This window comes from Macaca mulatta, chromosome 6, assembly GCF_049350105.2.
Source record: "Macaca mulatta isolate MMU2019108-1 chromosome 6, T2T-MMU8v2.0, whole genome shotgun sequence".
Classification (NCBI taxonomy): domain Eukaryota; kingdom Metazoa; phylum Chordata; class Mammalia; order Primates; family Cercopithecidae; genus Macaca; species Macaca mulatta.
Window position 1 is genome coordinate 68,946,311 of NC_133411.1, and position 12,024 is coordinate 68,958,334.

General features: G+C 36.5%; 1 protein-coding gene and 1 long non-coding RNA gene across 3 annotated transcripts in view; both read left to right on the forward strand.

Moving 5' to 3' along the window:
* Positions 1 to 2,016, forward strand: part of LOC114678794 (uncharacterized) — a 97,413-nt gene extending 95,397 nt beyond the window's left edge. The window contains exon 3 of the long non-coding RNA XR_013418358.1: positions 1,892 to 2,016. This is a non-coding gene — a long non-coding RNA (uncharacterized LOC114678794). The remainder of the gene's footprint in view (positions 1 to 1,891) is intronic.
* Positions 1 to 12,024, forward strand: part of NDUFAF2 (NADH:ubiquinone oxidoreductase complex assembly factor 2) — a 197,579-nt gene that overhangs the window by 110,726 nt on the left and 74,829 nt on the right. The window contains exon 2 of one of the 2 annotated variants that reach the window (NM_001266244.1): positions 2,914 to 3,003. The exons of the other annotated variant lie outside the window; for it this stretch is intronic. Within the exon in view, the coding sequence (NP_001253173.1) occupies positions 2,914 to 3,003 (90 nt within the window). The remainder of the gene's footprint in view (positions 1 to 2,913; positions 3,004 to 12,024) is intronic. 2 annotated transcript variants of the gene reach the window in all.

Sequence of the window (12,024 nt, forward strand, 5' to 3'; positions counted from 1 at the left end):
AATTTTGACACTTGAGCAGGTACTTAAACTTGCTCTATTCACTAGGATAGACATTTTTTTGCTATGATAAATAGAGTTGTCTTTACAAATATTGCATGAAAGCATATTAGTATAAGTAAGTGTACAGTTTGTACATAATTCCTTACTCAGTGGGAGGCATAAATTCCATTCCCAATTCATAAAAATTGAACAAGTAGTATTTATTCCAAAAAAAGGGAGTAGTTTTACAGTAATTTATTGAGGAAATAAACGTATCTGTTTACAAAGAATTTATTTAATAAGCTAATAGCTTTATTTTATATTACTAAAAGATGTATACTTTTTAAAAAAAATATTTATTTCACCTATTAACCAAAGGTTTATTCGGTGATTGTCCTGAAATTAAACTAGCTAATTAATTACTCTTCCTGTGTTTCCATACACACATGCATACACACAAACAAATAGGTATAACTTTTGATTTTTTTAATCCTTGGGAGACCTTACATGAAGTTGATAGACCTAAGAGTAGGAATAGAAAGTTAATTTTTTTGTTGCAGATATGCCTGTAATATATATGCATTTAGTACTGCTACTGAGAACTATAGACCTGTCTATCCTCTCCCCATGTGCTAAACTTTATTGATTACATTTAAAAACTTATAGACCACACATGTACTTTGAGGATCCCATGTATTTGCATTTTTATTTTAGACAATAGTTTTCCTCTCTATAACTGTTACTCCAAAAAGTCATTCTTACATTTCAGTAATTAGATAAGGACTATTGGAAGACATAGGTATTTGACTAACACATTTTGAAAATTGTCATATAAGCATACTTTAATGATGCTAAATTATAAATACTAAATTTATAGTAATTTGTTATGATGTATTTATATGTGAATGTAAATAGCGTTTTAGTAAAAATATGTGTACATATATTGAGCCTCTACTATGAGAGAAATGCAGTTGTCATTGTTGTATGCTCCTTGTACCCTAATCCTTCTTCCTACAACTTTTACTATCAGTCCTTTGTCCTACTGTAAATTTACTGGATAAGATAAGCAAAAGGTAACTCCTCTTTGTAGAACTTGGGGAACCTCTGCATTAGGATGAAATCAGCCTAATTAAATGACCTCATAATGAAATGCAGAACTTCCTGACCACATACTTAAGGTTTATTAGCCGTTAATGGGTTGTCTATGAACTCCCAGCCTTTCACTTAATATTACTAAGATGGAAGAAATAAAACCAGCCATTGAGTCTTCTCAGGCTTTCCTTTTATGTCTTTCTTTCTCCTGTACAGTCACTCCCAGGAGTTTCCTGTCCACACTTAAAGGAATTTATAGTTAATAGAATCTCAGGTAGTGTAGGAGAGAGATTTGTAGGCATCAAGTTTGATTTATTTAATTATGTAAGTCAGTATATTTAGCATAGTGTAAGACTGGCTTAGGAGTGGTAAGAGAAAGGACTATTTTGTAAGGTCCAAATTTCTCTCCCTGGCTGGTCTGATCACTGTTAAGCCATGCTGCTCCCTTTATCATTCCTCACTGATGACTTCTCTGTCTCAGCTCACATTCCCCGGAGTAGGCAGGCACACTTGTTAAATAGTAGGAAGTAGAAAGCCTACCTGGTTTCCCCAGGCTCAAAGTTTCAATGAGAAAGAAACATGTTTTGAAGCAACCATTTTGACAAAGCTGTTTTGAAAGATATAATGAAGACTTTCTGAAAACAGAAGAAAATAACAAATAGTTTTATGCCTCCTGTATAAACTTAAAGTATGCACTAATCAACTTTTATTGAGAGATATAAGCAATAGGCATTCTCATTACATTCTTGAATTCTCACCAACTTTTATTTTACTGTTCTCTCTGCTTTCATGTTTCTGCATTGCTGCTATTCCACTCCAGATATTTATCTCTCATCTGAAGAACCATAGACTTTGAAATTAAGATAAAAGATCAAAGGAAGACAAAACAGCAGCAGTTGGTCTCTCAATGTGGCTCTAACAGTAACATATGAACTTAGAAGCTTGTAAGTGCTCACCTTCAGTCTACCATAGCCATAACCAAACCAATGACCAGTTTTGTTATTCTTCTTTTAAATTCCCTAAAGAGCCAGTGATTAACATGGGCCACAGAATTCAACCTATGGCTTGGTTCCCTTGGGTTTGCCAGTGTATTAGGGACAGGGTGGTTGCAGGGTCTTGTGGTTCGTTACATACTTGGTAACAGCCATGAATATCGATTTTCTTGGGTGATTGCAGCAGCCATTGCTACCTGTAAGATATCCATGTAAGTCAGAAGGAGTTGAACTTGCTGTTGATTATTAAAATATTTTTTATTGGCCATTAGTGCTCTATAGGATTAATTTTTTTGCTCTTTTTCTGTACATTAAATCTAGATTTATTTATTTATTTTTTGAGATGGAGTCTCACTCTGTAGCCCGAGCTGGAGTGCAGTGGCGCGATCTCGGTTCACTGAAGCCTCTGCCTCCCGGGCTCAAGCAATTCTCGTGCTTCAGCCTCCTGAGTAGAGTAGCTGGGACTACAGGTGTGTGCCACCATGCCTGGCTAATTTTTTGTATTTTAGTAGAGATGGGGTTTCACCATGTTGCCGAGGTTGATCTCGAACTCCTGAGCTCGGGGGATCCCCCTGGCTTGGCCTCCCAAATTGCTGGGATTACAGGCTTGAGCCACTGCAGCTGGCCTACCATTAATTTTTGTACGCTGTGGTAAATAATTATAAATTTTTGCAGTAGTTTAGAATTTGCCTTTTGTAATATGCCTAATTCAAAATGAAATCTATTCTCTTTTTCCTGTTAATTTAATTCTTCAACCATATAAGGGGTTATGCAATATTAAAAGATTAATTGTAGTAACTACTGTATCATAGGTTCGTTTAAAAATGTATTAATGACTTTTGTCTTGTAGGACAAACTATTCGAGAGAAGAGAATTGTAGAAGGAGCAAATAAAAAAGAAGTAGACTATGAAATAGGGGATATTCCAACAGAATGGGAAGGTAAGTTTCTGCTTTTAGTGGAATCTCCTGGGAGGTAAATTGTATAACAATATACAAACTCAATAAGAGCATATATAATTATATACTGTATCTCTTTGCAAAAAAGTTTTAGTCTCTGAATGTTTGAAACTGTTTTTTTAACATTGCATTTCTTTGGAAGTTGTAAAGGTGCCGAATTTTAGTAAGCAGATGCATGTACAGCAAAAAGAACTATTAAGCATTAGTAGAGCTGGCACTAAGGTGAGGCAAGCCAAAATCCTAAGATGCAAAATTTAAGCAGGCACTCACTTTCATGTAGTGACCCAGCACTTGCACAGTGTTAGGATTTGAATCCTGTTTCTGGCACTCACTACACACATGAATTTGCAAAGTAATTTAAACTTTTAATTTTTTCTTTTATAAATTATGCATGATACTTGCTGCAGATACCATTTGGAGTATTTTTTCAACTCACAATAACTCTATGTTAACTGACCTCCTGTGAAGACAAGGATGGATGCTTGATCTCTTTCCTAAGACTTTGAAATTAAAATAAAAGATCAAAGGGAGACAAACAGCAGCAGTTGGTCTCTCGGTGTGGGTCTAACAGTAACATATGAACTTAGTACCTTGTTAGTGGTCACCTTCAGTCTACCATCAAAGTTTTATTGCATAAAAAAGCTAATTGATTTTAGAAAAGGTGATATTGCAGAAAAAGCTGATTTACTGAGAAGAAAATGGAAACTAGTTCACAATGAGAAGTACATAGACAGAATATTTCCTAGTTTTCCAACAGCTTTCTGGTTCCCAGTTCAGTTTCTCTCTGAGTGAAGTTCAGCTGCAAGACTGAGTTCAAAATGGCACCTGATAACCATGTTATGTATTTCCGTTTTTTTGCTTACCAGTTCCTAGCATAGTGCCTGGCACATCGTAAGGCACCTAGTAGGTACTTAATCAGTATGTATTGAATACATGAAATCTAGCTTGAGTTAGCTTTTGGTATGTGCAACTAAAAGAGCCTTAACTGAAACCTCAATACCTTTATTGTGTATATCGCTTAACACATATCAAGTATTTACCTGCATGCCTGATACTATGCCATTACTTTACCATCACTGTGTTTAATTATCACAAAATCCCATAAGGTAGACACTGTAATTAACCCAGTGTATTAGGTCATTTTCACACTGCTATAAAGAAATACCCGAGGCCGGGAGTGGTGGCTCACGCCTGTAATCCCAGCATTTTGGGAGGCCGAAGCAGGAAGATCATCTGAGGTCAGGAGTTCGAGACCAGCCTGGCTAACATGGTGAAACCCTGTTTCTACTGAAAATACAAAAAATTAGGCCAGGTGTGGTGGCTCACGTCTGTAATCTCAGCACTTTGAGAGGACAAGGCAGGCGGATCATGAGGTCAAGAGATCAAGACCATCCTGGCCAACATGGTGAAACCCTGTCTCTACTAAAAATACAAAAATTAGCTGGGCATGGTGGCACATGCCTGTAGTCCCAGCTACTCGGGAGGCTGAGGCAGGAGAATCACTTGAACCTGGGAAGCAGAGGTTGCAATGAGCTGAGATCACGTCACTGCACTCCAGCCTGGTGACAGAGCAAGACTCCATCTCAGAAAAAAAACAAAAAATTCAAAAAATTAGCCAGGTGTGGTGACACAGGCCTGTAATCCCAGCTACTCAGGAGGATGAGGCAGGAGAATTGCCTGAACCTGAGAGGTGGAGGTTGCAGTGAACTGAGATTGCGCCATTGCACTCTGGCTTGGGCAACAAGAGCAAAACTCCGTCTCAAAAAAAAAAAAAAAAAAAGAAAGAAATACCTGAAACTGGGTAATTTATAAAGGAAAAAGGCTTAATTGGCTCACAGTTCTGCATGGCTGGGGAGGCCTCAGGAAACTTACAATCATGGCAGAAGGCAAAGGGGAGGCAAGCACCTTCTTTGCGTGGCAGCGGGAGAGACAATAATGAAGGAGGAACTTCCAAATACTTACAAAGCCATCAGATCTCATGAGAACTCACTCACTTCACAAGAACAGCATGGGGGAAACCGCCCCCATGATCTAATCACGTCCCTCCTTCTACACGTGGGGATTACAATTAGAAATGAGATTTGAGTAGGGACACAGAGCCAAACTATATCACCCATTTAATAGATGGAGTACGTAAGGCCTAAAAAGATTAGTTAAGTTGCCTGGGTTATATAGCTTCATACACGGGTAAACAGTAGGCTCATTGCTTCTTGGTTGGCATAGTATGATATCTTACATGTGTTAGCTATAGGCATTATGTTACTTTTATGCCAGCATGTGAATGTAAACATCATTTCAGTAAAAATATTTTTCCATTTCTACTTACTAGCTATGAAGATACTAGAACTATGATTTTAAAAAACCACAAAAATAAGTAGATACCAAAGGTTTTTTGAAGAAATACAGAATATAAATTGGCAACTTCTAGGAGGGGTAATTGAGCTTTCTTATTTTAGCAGACTCTCCAGTGTTATAAACTACATTTACAATTCTTGGATAATGCGTGCACCTTCTTAGAGTTAGTTTGTTTTTATCATTTTTTCCAATAATAGTATAGAATTAAGATGTTTATAGAAATAAGTTATAAATAAATGAGTAGGTAATGATTCATTTTTCAGCCTTTGAGACTTTCAGAGAGTTTGAATGAAGTTCTAATCTGTTTATGGCTGTCCTGATCTAGTAATTTGGCATAACTCTCCCACGGGACACATGTTTAAAACAAATGTATCAATCAAACACTAAACAAAAATTATTTTTATGGTGGTACACATCAATTAAATGTGAAAAATAATAGCTCAACACCATGAAAAAGTAAATTAAGTATTTTCGGGTTCAGATGAATATTATATTTATCAATTATTAGAATACTGGGACCTGCATGTTGCATATTCTCCCACAGTGTAGATTAAACAATGTGACCTTTTTCTTCATTTATTTAGTAGGTATCTATTAAGGACCTCTACATTCATAGAGCTTATGTTCTAAGGTGGGAGAAAGACAATACACCGGATAAATAACCGTACTATATTGTATGTTAATGGCCCCAGATAATAAAGCAGGGAAAGGGCATAGGGAGTGTTGGGGAAGGTTTTGCAGTTTTTTGGTTTGTTTGTTTGTTTGTTTTGTTTTTTGAGACGGAGCCTCGCTCTGTCGCCCAGGCTGGAGTGCAGTGGCGTGATCTCAGCTCACTGCAAGCTCCGCCTCCCGGGTTCACGCCATTCTCCTGCCTCAGCCTCCCGAGTAGCTGGGACTACAGGTGCCCACCACCACACCTGACTAATTGTGTTTTTGTATTTTTTAGTAGAGACGGGGTTTCACCGTGTTAGCCAGGATGGTCTCCATCTCCTGACTTCATGATCTACCCGCCTCGGCCTCCCAAAGGGCTGGGATTACAGGTGTGAGCCATGGCGCCCAGCCGTTTTGCAGTTTTAAATAGTGTTCAGAAAAGACTTTACTGCGATGACTTCCGAATGAAAACAGAAGGAGCTAGTCATGCAGCTAACTAGCTGAGGAGCAATACTGGAGAGCAAGTACAAAAGCCCTGAGGCAGGAACATGCTCAGATGTTTAAAGAACAGCAAGGAAGCCAGTGTGATTGGGATAGAAGGAGAGAGAAATTAATAGATAAGGTTAGAGAGTTAACAGGATTGTCTATCTGTGGGGCCTTGTAGGCCATTTTAAAGACTCTGGCTTTTACTCTTAGTGAGACTGGAAGCCATTGTAGGGTTTTGAAAAGAGTAGTCATATATTCTGCGGTATATTTAACAGGATCACTATGGCAGCTGCATTGCAAATAGACTTAGGGGAACATAGGCAAAATATGGAGTCAGAAAGTTCTTGTCATAATTTAGGCAAGAGTTTAATTGTGACTTGGGCCAGAGTAACAGTGGGAGTGGAAAGAAGAAGTTGCATTCCAGATCTATGGTAAAAGTAGGACCAACAGGATTTGATGACATACTGGATATGGAACATGAGAGGAAAGCAGACAGTAATTACTCTTAAGCTGTTTTGTCCTCACCTGGAAAAAGGAGTTGCTGTTAACTGACGTGTGCAGGACGGTGAAAGGAGCAAGTTAGGGGTGGAAAAATGAAATCAATTTTGGACATGCTAAGTTTGAGATGCCTATTAGACATCCAAGTAGAGATGTTAAATTGTATATGAGCCACGAATTTAGTGGACATATCTGTACTAGAGATATAATTTGGGAGTTGTCAGCAAATAAATGGTATATAAAGCAATGAGACTGAAGAGATCACACACAGAATGAGTGTAAATACAAAATGGGAAATTCAAACAGTGACCCTTAGGCTGCTCCAAAGTTTAGAGACAATGGAGACCAAAAAGGAGCTGCCAGTAAAGTAGGGGAAAAAAAGAAACGTGTCATGTACTAGAAGCCAAATAGCAAGGAGGAAGAAGTAATCAAAATATCAAATGAGGACTGAAAATTAACTCTGCTTTAAGAACAGGGACGTCTGACAAAAATAGTTCTGTAGAGTGGTAGGAGCAAATGCATGATAGGAAAAAAAGTATAGCAAGGGAGGATTTGGAGAGACTGAGAATAGGCAGTGTTTATGAGGAGTTTATCTGTAAAGAAAAGGAGAATGATGAAGCAGTAGTTGGAGAGGAAAATGGAGTCAATAAATATTTTCTTTTGTTTTAAAGACAGAAGAGAATTTTGTAATAGTGATGGGAAACATCCAGTCAGAAAGAAAAATTACAGGAAAGAGGAAGTCCTTGAGAAGACAAGATGAGGCAGGATCTAGTAAACAGGTGGAAGAATTGGCCTTTGAACAAAAGGAAAAGTCATCAATAGTAATAGCAGAAAAAGAGTCTGGGCATATATGCAGGTAGATGGGTAGATGTGTAGTGAGAAATTGTGTAAATTCTCTTCTAATTCTTCCTAATGAAGAAGAGTGATTTAAGTAACTTCCTAAGTATCAATAGCAACTAGAACTCAGATTTGAACCCAAATTATCTGCTTCCAAATTTTTACTCAATATTATATTATACTGCCTACATCATTTATAATTTGGCTAACTCCTATTTATTACTCAAGTTTTGGAGTGGACATTGATTCCCTTTGTAAGCTTTTTCTGACCTGGCCCCTTACCCCCAGTGATAGGTGAGATGTTCCTTTTTTTTTTGTTTTCATCTTACTTTGGACCTCTTCCAATCATGACACTTAACACACTATGGGGGGTTCCTTGTTTACTTATCTGCATCCTCCACCCTAACTAGAAGATTTTTTAGAAAAGAATCCTTACCTTATTCATTTTTGTATTCTCAGGGCCTAGCTCAATAGTTTATATTAAGTAAATATAAGCTCAATCAACATTTGTTGAATGAATGCATTTCAAATTGAAAGTATGTTATGTAAGTATGTTTAAGGAAAAGGCATTTTGGGGAGTCTGCTGACTTGCTGAAAATAGTCTGTTTTAAGAAGAAAGACGTGGAACAGCAGACCAGATCAGTTTTTTTCAAATATATAGAAGATTCGATCAGGTACAGTGGCTCACGCCTATAATTTGGGAGGTTGAGGCAGGCAGGTAACTTGAGTCCAGGAGTTCTAGACCAGCCTATATGACGTGTGAAACCCCGTCTCTACCAAAAATACAAAAAATTAGCCAGGTGTGGTGGCACATACTTGTAGTCCCAGCTACTCGGGAGGCTGAGGTGGAAGGATTGCTTAAGCCTGGGAGACAGAGATTGTAGTGAGCTGAGATCGTGCCATTGCACTCCAGCCTGGGTGACAGAGTGAGACCCCGTCTCACAAGAAAAAAGAAAACATAGAAGATTCTTGGGCAAAGATTCAGCTGTGGGAGATAGTATAGCACTAACTACTGGGCAATGTTACAAAGTTTCAGTGAACCTTGTAAGTTTAATTCATGGCATTATTTGTAGTTCTTATGTAGAGGCTCTCATATTTGTCTATAATTCAGATTGTTGTATTTATCTTTCATTTTTGTTATTTTTCTTGTTTTTGGTAAGTTTAAGCTTGTTTCCTGTTAACGGTAATACACATTTTTTATGAGAACCCTAAAATACATGCAAAGCAGAATATAGTTGGAAGAGGCAGAAAGGCCCTGATCCAGTTAAGCTTTACTTATCACATGTACTCATTAAAACAGAAGATTAAAAGCTCAGAAGAGAGTTAGGTAAAAATTACTTTTTAGGTATATTAGACCATACCTGTCTATCATTAACAGTGTTCATAATTAATATCTCAGTTTAAAATATCATACCCACTTTTATTGCTTTTAAGATTAATAATTGTTCATAATTATTCAACATGTCTTTCTCAGGCCACAGAAGTTCATCAAGAATTTTCAAAGTAAGCTTCATAAAATAATAGATCGAGATGGTGCTATCCCTGTTCTAGCATCAAGACCTACATTACATCCATGTTCTGCAATGGTCATTTACTACCTTGGTCGTTTTGGCAAAGGGATTTACCTCCCTATTTTTCATCTGTAAAACTAAAATGCTGAGTTCAAACCCTTTAAGCCTCGATCTATCTCTAATGCTCTATGATTCATGACTCAAGAAGTATCTGAAATCGACTCACATTGCAACGCAGAATCTCTGGACTTCCAGAGCAATTTGGTTGAATCTCCAGTACACTTGAATAGAAAAGATTAGAGAGGATATTCTTGCATTGTTTCTGACCTTAGCATTCAGTCTTTCACCATTAAATATGTTGTTTGTAGATTTTTCTCATAGATGCCTTTATAAAGTTGCAGAACTTCCTTTCCTTAATGGGGCCCTCTGCCAATCTTGTAGGGTTTGTTCTCTATGTAGCTGTCACCCAACTGGTACTCTGAACTGTGAACTTACGTGACCTTGGTCTCCCTAGACTCCCAGCTCCATCTTCTTAATGTGTATAGCCTGCTGGGTTTTGACAGGATTCCCTCCCTGGGGCACAACCGAAACTCAAAGCGGTAAGCTGGGGCAATTGTGAGGGCAGCCTTCGTTTATTTAACATTCTCTGAGACCACCGTGTTACATTATTCAATGTCCATTGTTTTGAAGATTGTTATTTTATGTAATTTGTCCTTGTTGCTCCATCTTGACTCAAAGCAAAAGGCAACTTTTTTTAAAAGATAACTTAATACATTTGAGATTTGCTTGTGTACTTGCATGAATCAGTAAGTTTATTCCTTTTTATTGCTGACTAGAATTCTGTCATATTGATATATCTTTTTGCATTAACTAGTTGAAAGACATTTGAGTCCTTTCTACTTTATAGCAATTATCAGTGAAGTTGCTATATTAATTCATATATACATTCATGTACAAATCTGTGAACAGAAATTTTCTTTCAAATAAATCCTTGGGCAGGATTGATAGGTTTTATTTTAAGTATAGGTTCGAGTTTATGAAAAACTGCCAAGATATTTTTCAATGTGGCTGTACCATTTTGTATTTAAGTGTAAATTTGATTTTATAAAAAATTGTCAAGATATTTTGCAATGTGGCTGTACCATTTTGCATTCTCATTAGTAGTGTATGAGAGTTCAAGTTGTTCATCATCTTCTCCAGCCATTGCTGTTGTCAGTTTCATTACATTTAAGCCATTCTAACTGGTTTTGATATCTCATTGTGGTTTTAATTTTTATTTTTCTAATGACTAATGACCTAGAGCATCTTTTCATGAACTTATTTGCCATCTGTATATCTTCTTTGGTGTACTGTTATTTATATCTTTTTGCCCAGAATTTTTTTAATTAAAAAAATTACTTAGTTTTGAGAATTTCCTATGTATCATAGATACAAGTCCTTTATCAGAAATGTGATTAGCAAATATTTTTTCACAGTCTGTGCCTTGTCTTTTCACTCTCTTGACAGTGCCTTTCAAAGAGTACACATTCTTAATTATAATGAATTCCAGTTTATCAATGTTTTTGCTTTTATATATCATGGTTTCAATGTTGTATGAAAGAAATCTTTGCCTAACCTGAGGTCAAGAATATTTTCTCCTGTGATTTCTTCTAGAAGTTTGGGGTTCTACAGTTTTGAGTTTTACATTAAAGTCTATGATACATTTTGAATTAATTTTTGTGTAGGTATCAATTTCATGTTTTATATGGCAATCTAATTTTCCACCACCGTTTTTTTAAATGAACACTACTTTTTCCATTGAATTGCCTGAGCAACTTTGTCAGACATCAATTGACTACAGATGTGTCTATTTCTGCATTTTTCTATCCATGGAGTTACTTATTTATCCTTTTGCTAGTGCTGATTATCTTGATTACTGAGGCTTTGTAACAAGTCTTGAAATAAATCATTTTGAGTCTGCCAACTTTTTTCCCAAAATTTTTGTCATGGTTAGTTAGGGCCTGTATAATGTTTTTACACTTTGTGTGCAGTTTATTGTACATCAATTATACCTCAATAAAGCTGTAAAAGAATAATGTAGCCATCTTGGAAAAATAAATTACTGAATGAATATAGTAATAATGATACAAGCAGGAGATATAATAAAAAAGTGTCAGAACTGACCCTTTTCCCAGTCTCAGGATTTGACTTAATCCAGAAGACTGTTTGAAACATGGATTTGCCCCAATCTCTTTAAATGAAGAAACTCTTTAAATGAAGAACCTCACCATAGATTAGTCTTGAGATACTAAGTTATATAATATGAAGTTATCCCAAGTAACAGATCAAATGTAAAGATCAAATGCCCAGACAAACCTCTGTAATTTTTCCAGAGATATTTAAAGTTGTATCATATTCAATCCAGGACTTTCCAAAGTTTCTTTAAATTTAATGATAAATGTTTTGAAATCTTTTCTGAGGTTTCTTAATAGCAAAAGCAAAAACTTACATACCATTGGGAATCGTTTGTTCTTCCTGTTGTGATAAAAATGCCTGTAGTAAAAACTTTAACAGAAATAAACAACAATCTAGCAAGGAACTAAAAATATATTTCTTCATCAGCATACGTTATTGGAAAGCCAACAGAAAGCATGGCTGAAGGAACAAAGTATGAAGGGCACTGCAC